This window comes from Euleptes europaea, chromosome 8, assembly GCF_029931775.1.
Source record: "Euleptes europaea isolate rEulEur1 chromosome 8, rEulEur1.hap1, whole genome shotgun sequence".
Taxonomy (NCBI): Eukaryota; Metazoa; Chordata; class Lepidosauria; order Squamata; family Sphaerodactylidae; genus Euleptes; species Euleptes europaea.
The window spans coordinates 73,080,994-73,096,683 of record NC_079319.1 but is presented as its reverse complement, the minus strand read 5'-3'; the positions used below and the strand labels follow the sequence as shown (position 1 = coordinate 73,096,683).

At 40.7% G+C, this 15,690-nt stretch overlaps 1 protein-coding gene across 1 annotated transcript; it reads left to right on the top strand.

The window, feature by feature from the left end:
* The first annotated feature begins 330 nt into the window (after positions 1-330).
* MCUR1 (mitochondrial calcium uniporter regulator 1) lies at positions 331-15,244 on the top strand. Its single transcript, XM_056854527.1, has 9 exons — positions 331-664; positions 2,142-2,261; positions 5,733-5,836; positions 9,015-9,116; positions 10,317-10,358; positions 11,494-11,565; positions 12,638-12,691; positions 14,372-14,486; positions 15,109-15,244. The coding sequence occupies exons 1-9, from the start codon at positions 331-333 to the stop codon at positions 15,162-15,164; spliced, it is 999 nt and encodes a 332-aa protein (XP_056710505.1). The 3' UTR covers positions 15,165-15,244.
* Positions 15,245-15,690: the final 446 nt, after the last annotated feature.

The window sequence follows — 15,690 nt, the reverse complement described above, 5'->3', positions numbered from 1 at the left end:
CAAGGTTGGTTTTCTTGTTTGCGGGGCTCCTTAGCCCGCCCGCTTCATTTTTTCCCTTAAAAAAGCGACGTGGCTCACACAATCAACACAGGCGGTCGTTAAAACGCCCTAAACCAATCGTGTGTGGGGGGGTGTAAAACCGCGGCCCGTGTTTGTTGTAGCGACATTCAGTCCGCCTCCCATGTCAGCGCATGCGCGGGCACGGAACGTGTTTGTGCCGGAACCAACAAGTTGGTGCTTTAGACGGCGAAAGGAACAGCGGGATGACGGCCTGAGCGATGAGGCAAGGCGGGAACGCCCCCCGTCTTCAGGCTAAGGTCGGAAGCCGGGATGGCCGGAGGTCAGGCCGCAGCCGTCGTGGTAGTTGTCGGTGGAAGGAAAAGGGTTTTCCTCATACAGCTGGAGCGACGGACTTTCCTTTCCGGTGCCTCGCGTCACGTGGTCGGCCGCTCGCCCGTCCCGCGCCGTTGCCTAGGAGACTGGAAGCGGACGGGTAACGGCGCGCTGGGAGCCGGCGGCGCGCGCCGGGCTTCCGCCGGCCTCGAGCTGGTAAACGGCTCGGCGGCGCGCGGGTTCTCGTCCGGCGGGAGCGCCGGTTCGTTCGGGGCGAGGACCCGCTTCCTCCGGTTCAACGTGGGACGTTGCCTCGCAACCGCACAGCGAGGTGAGGGGGGGGAGGAAGATGTTTCAGGCAGGCAGGAGGCATGCAAATATAGACGTTTTTGGGAAGTCTGCTGGGTTTCGTTTTCAAACGATCCTCATAATAAAGTCACGGGGCCATTTGTTTATTTTTAAGTAGAAGAATGGAATATTTCCCTAAGTTATCTTGCTGATGTAAAAGGGAGCAGTTTTTTGTTTAGGAGGACTCTTCTTTTCAAATATAGTAGGAGTCCAGTGGCACCTTATAGGCTAACAAAGCGTATAAATTCATGCCGAGATCGCTTTTGTTAGGCTGTAGCAACAAAATAGTGGCACTTTAAGGACTGAGGTGATCTGGAATTACTTTTCAAATAACCGTTCAGATACACTGTACCTGGTCATAATGTGCACCTTACACCGGCTGCTGGGTTCTTTTCTGAGATGTATGATATTGCCAACGTTAAGTTTTTTTAGATTCCTTTGTTTTCCATGAATTCAGCATTTTTAGATTCCTTTGTTTTCCATGTTTATGTGCTTATTTATTCATTATATCTCACAATTCCTCCAAAGAGCTCAGTGTTGTATATGTAATTTTTTCCATCTCTATTTTATTCTCACAACAGCCCAGTAAGGTAGCTTAGGCTGAGAAAGTTTGAGAGGCCCAGGTTGCCCAGTGAGTTGTGTAGATGAGGAAGGACTTATATGGGTATTCCTGATCTTAGTCCTGCACCTTGAACATTACACTGCTTTGGTATGTGCCAATCTCTCCGCAGAACTCTATAGGATTTAAAAGTGCTTAGCTTTGACCCTAGAAGCTAAAATAACTAAACTGAGGCTATCGTATTTTGGTCACGTCATGAGACGACAAGAGTCACTGGAAAAGACAGTCATGCTAGGAAAAGTTGAGGGCAGCAGGAAAAGAGGAAGACCCAACAAGAGTCGGATTGACTCAATAAAGGAAGCCACAGCCTTCAATTTGCAAGATCTGAGCAAGGCTGTCAAAGTTAGGACATTTTGGAGGACTTTCATTCATAGGGTCGCCATGAGTCGGAAGCAACTTGACAGCACTTAACACACACACAGCTTTGGCTAGATAATTCCCATTGTGTTGTAAAGTAATGTTCCATTGAAAAAGCCAACTGGGATGTGTGTTTAGTGATCTGATTATTTTAAGCAAAGATATAGTATCTTACATATTCTGCTTTGTTGTAAACCTACTTTTAAAATGGATGGGATGAGTATTGTAAAACTCCCTTATTTCACTTGTGGTAACATGGCATTGATTTATTCATGATCGACAATGTTCTTAGCAACGAACACAGGTTTTCTGCTTAAAACTAGGTCTCACTGTTTTATTTGGAGATGAATGGCAGTGTGGACAGAATTGTGCTGCAATTGCGGTGTGTAAAGTTTGGAAGGATTTGGGGTTTTATATATGAAAATATGTATTAATAATATGGATGGCTGTGTATTAAATTGGTTTCTAATTTTTCTCCTTTTAGATATCAACATCTGTGCATCACCCTTACAACTAGAAACAAGAAAGGCTAGTTTTCCCCCATCAGGAACCAAAAAGCTTTATTTTGACACCCATGCCCTCGTGTGCCTTATGGAGGAAAATGGTAAATTCTCTGTGCGATATAGATAAAGATATATAGATAGACATATGTATAGATACGTGTGGGTGGTTTAATACTATGATACAAGTACCTATAATTCTCTCGGTGCCTCTTATATCTAAAACTATCTCCCAGAGCATCTGCTTGATGCCATCCTCCTCTCTCTTTTTCTTTAAGTATTTATAGGGCACTTTTCTCTGATGCTTCTCAAAGTGGTATACAATATTGCAGTCTGTTGGTGCAGATTTCCACACAGATTATCTGCCCTGTGTTCAGTGGGGTTTTTCCCCCCTTCTTCCCTGCAGTATTCTGGTGCATTTGTGCACCTCCTGGGGCTTTGCCAACTTTTTTCCAGTCTTTCCCAAAACTTGAGTACAAAGCAGGTTTGAGAAACTTTACAGTAAAGGCTGGATGGCTGCTGTGGGAAATCTGGATTTTCCTGCCCACATGGTAGCCATTTTCCCTGATCCTTTCAGAGGGTAACCATGTTGGTCTTCAGCAGAACAGCTAGATGAGTCCAGTAGCACCTTAGAGATCAACAAGTTTTTTGGGGTATAAGCTTTCGAGAGACAACGCTCCCATTGTCAGATACTGTTTGACTCTCAAAAGCTTAGAAAATTTGTTGGTCTCTGAGGTACTACTGGACTTGAATACAGCTGTTTCCTTGATCCTATTTCTGCAGCAGCTATTTCTTCCCCCTTCCACCAGGGGGCCTCTTTATTTTTTAAAAATTATATTAGAATAGTGGTTTCCAAACCTTTTCAAGTCACTGCCCCCTTGGTTCCACAAACTCATACCCTGTGCCCCCTACCCTATAAAAAACATTATTCAGAATAGCAGCTTGCACGACCCACTAAGGAAGATAATAACAATGCAGCTCTGAATATGAAAATGAAATGTTGATAGGCTTTGATACCTTTGTAGGATTAAAATCAACAACGTAGGAAAGAAATATGTTAGAATTGCAATAAGATGGCCTTTATGGGATTTTTATGATGTAATATGCAGTTGACCGTGTTTAGCTATAGGGAAAAAGTGCATCCATGCATTATGGATATTTAAAACCAAAGGTATTTTACCAAGGATTAATACTATCACTTTGGGCAAAATAAAAGGTCCTGGAAGACTGAATTTTTTTTTAGAAAAATAATGTTTTGAACTAAAAGAAATAAAGAAGACAATCTTAATTTTGCCTTCTTATTAAAAAAAATTCATTTTATTACTGCAATTCTGAATAAAGTCAGTATGTTATATTTGCTTTATAAAGATTTGTTCCAAAAAATTTTTTTGCCAAAAATATACCCACATTTCACCCCAATATTTATATTTATTTACCATCATTTTCTGATTACTAAATTGTTTATTATTTATATCCTAAATTTTCCCTCAGTTACCCAAATTTTTCCTTCTACCTCCTAAATTTTCCTTAAAACTCTGGTTTTTTTTTTTTCATGTTTGAAAATTGTTATTGTGAAATTTTAGGTCCTTATGTAACCCCATTTTCCCCCCACCAACCCCAGTTGAGGGAAGAAATTATGGGCCCTGGGTTTGTTAATGGAAGGGGATGTGACAAAAAAAGCAGCAGTACCTTCAGCCCACTGGCTTCCACTTCTCAGTGAGGGGATGGGGGTAGAAATTCAAGTAGGCAAAAAAGAAGAAGAAAAATTGAGACACAACTCCCAAACCCTCTGATCACCTATAACCATACACAAGTAGAACTTAACACAGAAGTAGGATTTAATTCAACAAAGAGGGATGGGGAATTGAAGCAGAACAAACATATAAAACTTAGACAATATCACTTAAAGTTGGAATTGGAGGTGATTAGAGTCTTCTACTGACTCTCTGAGGCCTTCAGCAGGTCTCTCAGACTCTGTCAACTGTGACTTGGACGACTCTCTGTGGTGGTACTGCTGCTCTTCCGGCTTTTTGTGGTGCTGCAGATCTCCAAGACTGCTGGTTTCTTGAGGCTGCTTCTCAGGTCACTCAGTTCTCTGCCCTCAGACCCAGATGGCTTCTGTCTCCGTTTTTCTCCTCAGAACTTTCTTTTCCCTCAGAACTCGCACTTTGGGAACCAGTGCATTAGAATATTGCTATATCATCATACTGTTGTCACAGTAAGTGGAACAGGGTCTGTGAATTCCTAGCTTTCATTTTAAAAAAAGGTATCTTTCACTTTTCTTTGCAGAGATATAAGGAAACAGGCATATCTTCATAGCTTACTTTTTTAAAAAAAAGGAAAACTGGAAATTCACACAGCCTGTTTCACTTAATGTTACAATAATGTATCAAATTAATGATATTCTAGTGCCAATATTTAAAAAAATGCAAAAGCCCCATAGCTTGGGGGGGGCACTATTTGGAAACTGGAGCAGAGAAACTCAGGGAAACAGCTGCTGTTGTGCTTTATTTGCAGCCGCACCAGCAACAGGAAAACCACACAAGCCCTTTCTCATGTTGAAACCACCGCCGAAAGATAAAAATACACAAATCTCATCAAAACAAAGACAATAAACTGTTACAGCAGTCTGACTAATACTGAATGTTTCAGAGTTCTCTTGAATCATTTTGCAGGCCCTCCTAACGGACAGAAAGCAGGCAATCCATACTTCTAATGAAAGCACGTTCCAGAACATTGGAGCTGTTCCAGAAAATGTTCTGGAATGGGCCAGTGCTATTTGAAGGGACTGCTAAAAGAAATTGCTACAACGCATGCAAGTTGTGCACAATTAGATACTGAGGGAGATGCTACTTCAAACCCCACCTTAAAATCCATTTTTCCCCATGAACCTTCTAGCATACCCCTTTCCCTAGTGAAACAAAGCAAATCTGTAAGTAGAATGGACACATATGCTTTCCATATTTATCCCTATCTTTGCTGTGTCCCCTGTGGTAAAGTTTAAGTTGTAAACTCCTTGTCATCTTATGCCCCAATGTGTCATGGAAGTTGATGACAATACAAATAACAGCAGTGGGTTTTGTTCTAATCAAATCCATTGGCTGGTACAAGGGATAGCTTCTTTTTTTCTGTATGCTTGTGTACAACGATTAAAAATTATTACTAGTTTTTGTAGCCACAATTGCTCTTCTTTCTCTGTTACAATTATGAATATAGCATAGTTCAGATTGGACATATGTGTGGTAACTTCTCAAAATGATTCCTTTGTAAGAATCTGATTTTAATTTTCTGTCCATCGCTATTATTGTAGATCCTCATGATATCTAGGAAAGTTGGAGCCCCACCTCAGGATTTAGGCTACTCTATATGTAATACGAGTTAAATGGGAAAGAGAAGTTTTCTCTGCAAGCAGTTATGCCAAGACTTGCTAAGGCAGCCTTTGTTTTTTGTGAATATTACATGTCATCAATTTCCAGCTTTTTTTGTATGGCTACATTACATATTAATAGCACATGGTCAAACTTTGTTCAAGCATGGAGTTTTCTGCAATATTGCAATCTTGTACACCATTCTAGGTTTCACCCCTCAGCAGTCTGAGATTATCGTGTCTGCTTTGATAAACACCATGAATGGCAACGTGGCTGTGATGTACAAGGACATGGTCACCAAAGTACAACAGGTTAGATATAAAAAAGTGGAAGCTTTAATGTTTATTTTTAGCCAAGTATATAAATAATGTGTTTTCCAAAACAGATTTTTTGCCAAAAACTGTACTGCTAACAGTGAAGGGTATTTAGAGTTGATAGCCATTTTTTCTTTAAGTACTGTTTTCTGATCTCTAATAGTTTTCTGATATTGGTTCCATGTGTGATGGGCAGCTTCTGTCTGTACACACATTATTGATTCTACTTACAAGTGGAGAGAAGGAATTGCTGGAAGGAGTGAAATTGGTGCATGGATTTATATGGACTAGTAACAATGGTTGGTGAAGCACTCTTAAGTTCCTGGATGCCATAATCAGATTTTTAAACCACAGGCCTACACATACAAGAAAAGTATGCCAACATTTTTAGGCTATGACCCTTCCCTCCCCCACCTCAAGGCTGTGATGAGCCTGGGCTACGCCCTTGGGCCTGCTGACTCCTGATTGGTTCTGCCAGCCCTGTCCGTTACAGTCCAGTTATCGCAACACTTGGATGGGATGCTACAACATGGTTGGTGGGGGGGGACACTAATGCGTTTGCGGTCTTGAAAACCCATCTACAAACTCTCCTGCTGGCAGCTCAGTAACTAAGCCGAGAGAGGATACCTGCTAGAATTCTGAAATGTCTGCATGGCAGGGAGCTGAGAGACAGCGTCCCATTCTGTATGCCCTACCTCATGAGTTGTGAGGCATCCTGGCCAGAGTTTTTGTAGAGTTGTGGGGCTGTGATTTGGTGCTGGGGAGGTGACTGGTTGCTCCCATAGTCGGCATCCTAAGCTGTACCAGCCCTTGGGGCAATGGCAGCGGGGTGGGGCTTGATTTTTTAGTACAATTGGCTCATATGGCCTATGACATGTTTTTTGTTGGCTTAACTTGGCACTGCTGATGGGACGTTTCCAGGCCGAAAGGACTCAGGGAGCTGACTAACTCCATCCATGTCCCCAGAACCGCCCACATCCTGTACCTTAGTCGTACCAATGAGCAGCTGCTGCGGGGTTATGCCGTTGCCTGAGCGCAGTAAAGTGGCACTAGGGGGCTGCGCTGGTGTAACTGTCCCTTATGCCAGTGTATCTTGGCAATATAACAATGTAAAGGTCAGTCAGCTCCCTGAGCACCCCCCCCTTAGGATTGCACTGTTAATCCTTAACTGTGGTACATAAATGGACTGAAGATTCTTATGGCTGACTTCATCATAATTGATGCTTGATGACTTGTGGGAAATGTAGTCAGTTCTTGCCTTGTCACTGCCCGTCCTTTTCTTGTGGCTTAGTATGTTAGGGAAAAGACAGCTGGTGTGCTCTTCCACCAAAAAAAGAAAGGGGGGAAAAACACCTGCAAGAATTTTTATCGGATACTGGATATGAATACTGCTTATTCAGAGTTGCTGATCTAGACATTACACTGTAGTGGAATGGTTTATATTGTCTTCCATATGTTAATTTTAGTTTCACGGAATGTTGCATTGTGGCTGTACTACTAGTGGAGCTACAGTAGTTAATTGTTGTTATAATCCTTCAAATAATTCTCTGCCCAGTCCTGTTGGTTTATATAATGCAGAGTAAAGCTAGTTGAATCAAAATCTTGCAAGAAAGCTGTACATTTAATACAGTACTAGCTTATATGTGAATGGAAACTGATTTGTTTATGTTTTGAATGTAAATACAGTAGAAGACAGAGTCAAGGTACAGGGTGATCTTGACAGGCTGGAAAACTGGGCTAAAACTAATAAAATGAAGTTTAGTAGAGATAAATATAAAATTTTGCATTTGGGTAGGAAAAATCAAATGCATAATTATAGGATGGGGGAGACTTGGCAATAGGATGGGGGAGACTCAGCAATAGTATGTGCGAAAAGGATCTAGGGGTCTTAGTAGACCATACACTGAACATGAGTCAGCTGTGTGATGTGGTAGCTCAAAAGGCAAATGTGATTTTGCGGTGTATCAACAGAAGTGTAGTGTCCAGTTCGCGCAAAGTGTTTAGTATTGCTTTATTCTGCTCTGGTTAAACCTCACCTAGAGTATTGCGTTCAGTTTTGGGCATCACAATTTAAGAAGGATGTGGACAAGCTGGAACATATCCAGAGGGGGGCAACAAAGATAGTGAGGGGTCTGGAGACCAAGTCCTATGAGAAAAAGTTGAAGGAGCTGGGTATGTTTAACCTGGAGAGATGATTAAGAGGAGATATGATAAACCATCTTCAAGTACTTGAAGGGTTATCATATAGAAGATGGTGCAGAGTTGTTTTCTGTTTGCCTCAGAAGGTCGGACCAGAACCAACGGGTTGAAATTAAATCAAAAGAGGTTTTGGCTAAACATTAGGAAGAACTTCTGATAGTCAGCGATTCCTCAATGGAACAGGCTTCCTCTGAAGGGGGTGGGCTTTCCTTCTTTGGGGGTTTCTAAGGAGAGGCTAGATAGCCATCTGACAGCAATGCTGATTCTATGAACTTAGGCAGATCATGTGAGGGAGGGCAGGAAGGGTTGTGTTAGTGCATGGCTCTTGTGGCCCCTTCTTACATGCCCAGGGTAATGCTGATTGCCACTTTGGGGTCAGGAAGCAATTTTCCTGCAGGCCAGATTGGCCAGGGATCCTGGAGGGCCTTTTTTGCCATCTTCTGGGCATGGAGTAGGGGTCACTGGGGGGGCGTGGGGGGGAGGTAGTTGTGAATTTCCTGCATTGTACAGGGGGTTGGACTAGATGACCCTTGTGCTCCCTTCCAACTCTATGATTCCTGTGCTTTACTAAACCATTTTCATAAAGCACACATTCCACAGATGGAGTCTAGCCCTTCCCCCTTATTCCCCCCACATAAGGGCATTTATGTATGATGGCAGGAGGAGCCACTGCAGGCAATGGGAGGTCCATGAGCACATCCTGTACCCCCACCCAGCCTTCTCTATGGGCTGTGCATATTACTGGTAAGTGAGCTGTACATGTGGGCGAGGCAGAAGGAAAATGGGAATCTGTTGAGCCCAATGGCATTTCTCTTTCCACGGGCACTATGCCTGTGTTCAACTAGATTGAGCCTCAGCCAGTTTAGAATTTCTTAATACTAGTTACAGTTAAATTCTTGAGTGTACAAGAACAGAGAAAAATATATAATGGTTTTGGTGGTGTTAGTCTAAAGTTGTTGTTTTTTTCCTTTGAAAGGAAATAGCTCTTCAGCAGATAATGTCTCACATTGGTGTTTTGAAAAAAGATATGATCATTTTGGAGAAGAGTGAATTTTCCACACTTCGGGCAGAAAATCAGGTAAAATTTATTCTGCAGTTATTTATGGATACATTATATAAAACTGTCCCTTATTTCCAGTGGGCTTCCAATTATCTGCCATCACAGTTATTGTAAATGGCATGCATGTTGGCTAGATGTATGTTGGCTGTTGCTAGGGTTTGTTGATAAGCTTTTCTTTTAACATATACAGTTGTTGGCCATTTATCAAAAAATTTGGCTTGCAACTTTTGTATAAAACATGCAAAAGGGGAAAGATAACAATAAAGCAGCCATAGAAACCAATTCATAGAACTGGCCTTGTGTACCTCACAGAAAGCATTTGAGGTGTGATACAAAGGATGTGCAGTATGCTTCAGTCCAATTTATTTCAGTGGGGTATGGGTTCATTTACTACTTCATGTTCCTCACTTGAAGGCAGCTGGTACAAATAGAATGTGTGACATGCATGCGTTGTGTAACTTAGGAGGGGGAAAAACCCAATGTGTGGAGTTTCTGGTGGTGGGAAGTCTATTCCATCCAAATCTTCATTGTATTTAGAAGAATTGGATCTCTGCTGAAAAATGCCAAAGCTACCCTTGGCTTGTACATATACAGTGTAATTTAACAGATGTAGTTAATTGACATTGGAATTTCAGCATGAAGTCTTGCACTCGCTTTCCCATCTCTTCTGGGATGGCAGAGCAGCAAAATTCTTGTGCCAGCCAACAGGACTCTGATGCTTGCTGATAGTTCCATAGGCTGTGAGCGTGTGATAGGAACATGCCAGCTTTTTTGTGAGAAATAGTGTGACCAGCAGGTGTACACTATGTGGGAGGCTAGCTTTTGAAAAAATAACTGAAGTTTTCCTATTTACTCTTTTCTGGAGCAACAGAGCTAATTGGGGAAGGGAATAAAGTGATGGGATCATCTCATGGATTAAATATATTAATAAACACCATGGATGTAGTCTAAAAACTGCTTACACATGCGCATGTTGTTCTGTTGCATGATCTCATAGTCATATAACAGTTTCTGCTTTTACAGAATCTCAGGTTTCTCAGATTCACAAGCTGCAGCAGCAAGAAGGGCAGAGAGTCTTGATTGAGCATGTTGTTCTACTATATATGCATGCACATTTAAGAATAATTTTAGATCTTATATTCAGCATAGGAATTGTGGCTTTAATTCTGTAGCCTGAATATATGAAACTTTAATGAGTATATTTCTTTTAATTCAAAGAAAATAAAACTTGATCTTCAGCAGCTAAAAAAGCAAGTAATGGTAAGTTACTTTGTATGTGGTAACTTCAGGAAGGTAATGGGTGCTTTGAAGTAAGGGTATTCCAGGCTTCTCTAAATCACAGCCGTTGGTTTCATCAGTTGTGCTAAAGGCTTATCTTGGATACCGTACAGTTACTGAGGACTGGATCCTACAAATTGTGAGCACAAAGGAAAAACGGTATTCTCTCTTCCTTTGGGGCATGGGTTATGAAAGGGGGAATCAGGTGACATTTCCCCTTCTGTTCTTTTGCTGGCAAAGTTTCTACTGATGCAAGAGACTCCATTAGTGGAAGAAATTTCAGGCAGAGTCACCTGATTCCCCTTATTCACAGCAGACCTCTGGCATTTTGTCCAAGGGATACTCGTGGTTCTGAGCATCAATTCTTCAGAGATCTCAGAAGGCTGCTTTGGGGAAGGGAAGTATGAAAAGGTCTGCCGGTGATTTCAGCACAAGGGTTGTTGGATCTAGCCCAGAATTGTGCACACTGGCATGTATCCTACCACTGCTTGGCAAAGTTCGGAGCCTTCCTCCAACTGAAATGGTTCTTCAGTGAAAGAGCCATTTCAGTTGGAGGAAGGCTTCAGTTTTTTCTGAAAGAAGTAGTAGAATATATAATTTCCCAAAGAGACCAATACTGTTGGTGATGGTAACTTAGCATTTTTTAAATGTCTGCATTGGGGGGGGGCTAAAATTGGAGAAAGCACTTGGCAGAGTTGGAAAAAATACTTCCAATTTAAGGTTGCCAGTGCTAGGAGATGTGGAGGCGGGGCAGAAACTTGGTTATGGGCAGTGTGCCACAGTTGTGGCATCGCTTCTGGTGTGAATGTGGAATTGACATCATCACGTCAGGGTGCTACTCTAGGATTTGCCTGGAAGTCCATTGTTTTACTATAAAGTTGCACCAGAAGTAACATTACAGCAATGGTACACTGCTGTTTCCTGCCTCCCCCCCAATTTTGCACTCACTGCTCCATAAAGCAACAGGGGGAGCTGCAGGGCCCGTGTCACCCTGTTCAAACTTCTGAAATAGCCCAATGCAAATAATGCAATAGTATTTCATGTGAAATTATCAGTTTAAATGTAAAGACAGAGTATAGAAATTTTGTGTCAATATTTCTGTGCAATTTTTCTCTAGGATGAAACTTTTAAAGTTCGTACGGACAGCAAATTAGATTTTAATCTAGAAAAGAGCAGAGTAAAAGAATTGGTATGTTTATTTCTTCCTATCTATTAAAAATTGTTCTGAAACACTGCTGCAGTGCACTGCTTTGACAAAAATGTTCTTAGGGAGCTGTGAAGTCTCTCATTTAATTATTATATCAGATGCAATCTGTGGCTGTTAAATTCAGTTATGATTAGTGAGTATATTGTCTTAACTTCATACAAATCTTGTTATAGAAAACAAATTCTTGATACTGTCCTCTCCACAATGTACTCTTTAGAGGTTTGATAGAATACAATAATGGGCAGAGCAATCCTGAAGGGGGGTGGTAGTTTTGCGGAGCCCAGGGATGGTGCTGCCATACCACCTCCTGAGCAGCTTGCAGCGGCGCAGTGGAAAAATAAAAACAGATTCCCCCCCAACCCCCTGAAACTCTCCATAGAGTTTCATGGGGCTATGCCACCTTGCTGCAGACGCCTGCAAAAAGTGGCGTTCCTGGGCTAAAAAGGCTTTGGGAGCTGACTAACATCAGCTCCACCCCCAGGAATGCCTCCCCCACAGATGCTGGTGCGAAGACTTGCGGTGTAAAAACACTGCTGGGGAGGCAGTGCTGGCACCCGAGCCTCATGCTACTGCGTTGCTCCCTGAAGCTGGCATAAGTCACCCTGCGCCGTTGTCTGTGGCACTTTGGACGGCACAAGTGGCACGGATGCCGGCGCTGGGGTCATGGTGGCTCCTAAGCCACTCCAGCCCCGCCCCCCAGAATTACACAATCTGTATGATATCTTCATAGTAAACACTTGTCCACAGATCTAGTGTTCTACAAACATCTCTTGGCATGCGTAGTCCAAAAAGCTAACCCGTTAGTCCTTTGTAGGCTTATAAATAGTTCTAAAATCATAACTATTATACGAACTATTATGCTTTACTTGAAGAAATGATATGATTTGACATACAGACAACTGAATGATAAAGTATTTAAAGCCAGAAACTACTGCAGTGCCATTAGAAAGTTTTTTTTAAATCCATTAGTTACTAGGGTTGATGTGTAGGGTAACTGCTTGGATCAAAGTGGTGTTTTAAAAAATAATAATAATCAATTACTCTTATTTTTCAGTATTCGCTTAATGATAGAAAACTATTGAAAATGAGAACAGAAATTGTGGAAATGGTAAGAATTAGAACTTAATGGTTGATTATGATAATAGCCCCCCATGTTGTTTGTGCATGTTTATCTATATAGCTACTAATACTTGAAATGGCATTTATCTATCCACGCACTGGAGTAAAAACAAATCCTTGAGTATGCAAAAGAAAAAAGTTCTTAAGAGCCTTTTATATTTTATGTTGAGTAACTCTGGGAGTATTGAAAGTACAATGCAAATTATGAGATTTTTTTTCTGGATCAAGTTTACCTTGGTTTGCAATCATGAATATACAAAATTGAGAGGGGTCTCTTGGAACAGTTCTCTGCATGTATCTATTCACATTTTTTTATTTTAATCTAGGTAGCACCCTTATATTTTATCTGAGTAAAGAGCATCATCTTGGTAACTGCTATGCCTGCAATGCTGTAGATGCAAGAGTATATTTTGATTGATGTTCTCCTCTGTTTGCAATGTGGTTGGAGATTGCCCTGTTCTTGAGTCCATGGTAGTGAGCACCCTCAGATAAATACCACTTGATAAGCTTAACCCAATTTGTCTCTTAAAGGGCACGTTTATTCTCAAAATCTATACAATATATCAAGAGGGCATCATTAATTGGAGTAGTCATGTTCTTAGGTAAGGCAATAAGCTATTCATTATTCTTAGGATATATGATTTGACTACAGTTTGGTGTCCACAATTTTAATAGGTTTAACAACAGTATTGGTGTTCACAATTTTTGTCTTTCTTCTAACATTCAGTGTAGGAAACACCATCCTTGTAATTCCACAGTTCAGCCTGTAGAGGGTACTTTCGTACAGGCTAAGGTCTTTGGGCACAGAGGAAGTAGCAAAATTACAAATGCTTTTTAATACTTCTGTACACTTTTTGGCATTTCCAAAATTTGCAATATGAGTGCTTTATCTGTGTGCTTGTACATCTGAGAAAAGATGCCTAACTGAAATTTTTTCTGGTGATTCATTACTGGAGTATAGGGAATTTGAGTTTCAATATGTTAGAAATGCATTAAATCTTAACTGCTTTTGCTCGGAAATGCCACACTGATTGTAACAGAAGCTACTTTGTGTAAATATGCTTAGAATTCTAGCCATAGATAAATGCTATAATGTAAATTATTTGCATATAGCAGCAACTAATAATGGCAAAAGTGCCTTTAGTGTAGAAATGCTTCATTTATGTTCCAGAAAAATAAGACTCCAGTTAATGGTTCCTGTATATTAAGAAGCAACTTCTTAACTGTGTGTGTGGATTTGGAAAGTTCATATTGAAGATCTAATCTCTTCTCTAGTAGTTGCCATGGTATTCCTTAGAATAAGTGAATACTTTCATATGATTTACCACTGCACTGGGCAGTTTTAATAAGCTCTTTTCTTTTGGAAAGTTACCTATATATATTACTAAGGAAGGCATAAGTGTTACAAAGTAGTTCTTCACAAGAGTCAAAATTTAATGTTATAGATATTTGGAAATAGCTGGTAGGACGGGCAGTGTGGGAATCTGCAAATGAATAGCAGTGATTATTGCAGGAAAACAGCTGGAGTAAATAATTTTATGTTGGTATCGTTTGAAGGATAGTCTATTATGTAATGGACTGCAATGTTGTTTTTCAAAGAAAGGAGCCTAACTTTTAAGTGGAAATGTTTAAAGCGGTATTGAAACATTGATTTCTTTTCCTTCTTAAGCATGCACAGCAAGATCGAGCGTTAACAAAGACAGAGAGGAAAATAGATACAGAAGTTGCGGGACTGAAAACAATGCTTGAATCACACAAACTTGACAACATTAAATATTTAGCAGGTAAAGAGGTCTCTCATGGGGCATGTGCCTAGTCAGCTGTATTGGATGTCTGCTAGGCATATGTAGACTCTAATACTCTTTACATCAAATATGACTTCTGGTTGCCTGCCAGGATTTACTAATTATGTGATGAAGGCTTATCCGTTGGTTTGAAACAGAAGATCTCATTACTATTTGGATATTCATACCTTTTGCTGACTCATTGTCTCCAGCCTATGTCTGTGTATAACATCCTGTGTACAGCACTGTGTAAGGAATCTCCTATGTTACTGCTTATTTATATAATCTAACTTGTGATAATTTCATTATAAATATCCACCATTACAAACTTACCATGTTTTCAAGAAAAGGATTGAATGAATGTGTAAAGCAACTCAAACATACTACTACTCCATGACAGTTATTATCAGAGATCAGAAACTATAGAAAATTGATTTACTCCTTGAAACTGTATGCTGGAAATAGGTATTATCGTTCTTAGACCGTGATCCTGCCCAGCTATACAGGTAGTCAAGACTGAAGCCATATCGTGAAAAATTTGTAGGTTGTCAGACTTGTATTTGCATAGGGATTAAGGACTAACAATGTATGTACTTTTTTCCCCACCCTTATTTTCTTTCAGGTTCTGTATTTACATGTCTTACAGTAGCACTGGGATTTTACCGTTTATGGATATAACAATCTACTTTTTGAAAGGACTCATATTACCTTGCCTTAGAAGAAACAAAGATGCATTGTTGCCTATCTGAAATTTAGACCTGACTGAACAGAGTTGCTACCACTTTGCTTGTTAAACTGTGGAATGTAACCAAAAAATGTGCCTAAAGACTAATATGTATGTTAAAATATGAATAGAAACTTCGCCCTAATTAGTCAACCATATTTTGCACCCCTTAATCTTTGGGGCTGTCTGGGCTATTGCAGGGCTCAAACGATTGGTAAAGAGTGTTTCATAGCTATTTCAAATATAATTATAATTTAGAAGGAGATCTGCCAGGGTGTTACATGCCAAGTTCTTTTATTATATTTGCAGTACTTAACTGGGCATTCAAGGAGTGAATTCAGCACTAAGTGAAGTGGTCAGGAAGTGGGGGGAATCCAGTGACCCTTATGTGACCCCATTCCTTCAGAACCAGAAACTCCTAAGTTAAATCACAGCTTACATATTTCTTCTGTGTTCATGAAGCATACTGTAAAGGTTTGT

What these genes read in the sequence shown, in the direction of transcription:
- MCUR1 (XM_056854527.1), top strand. Translation starts at nt 331, where the DNA reads ATGGCCGGAGGTCAGGCCGCAGCCGTCGTGGTAGTTGTCGGTGGAAGG. An exon ending in CCTCGCAACCGCACAGCGAG is followed by an intron (nt 665 to 2,141) that starts GTGAGGGGGGGG and finishes TTCTCCTTTTAG; the next exon opens with ATATCAACATCTGTGCATCA. An exon ending in CACTTCGGGCAGAAAATCAG is followed by an intron (nt 9,117 to 10,316) that starts GTAAAATTTATT and finishes TTTAATTCAAAG; the next exon opens with AAAATAAAACTTGATCTTCA.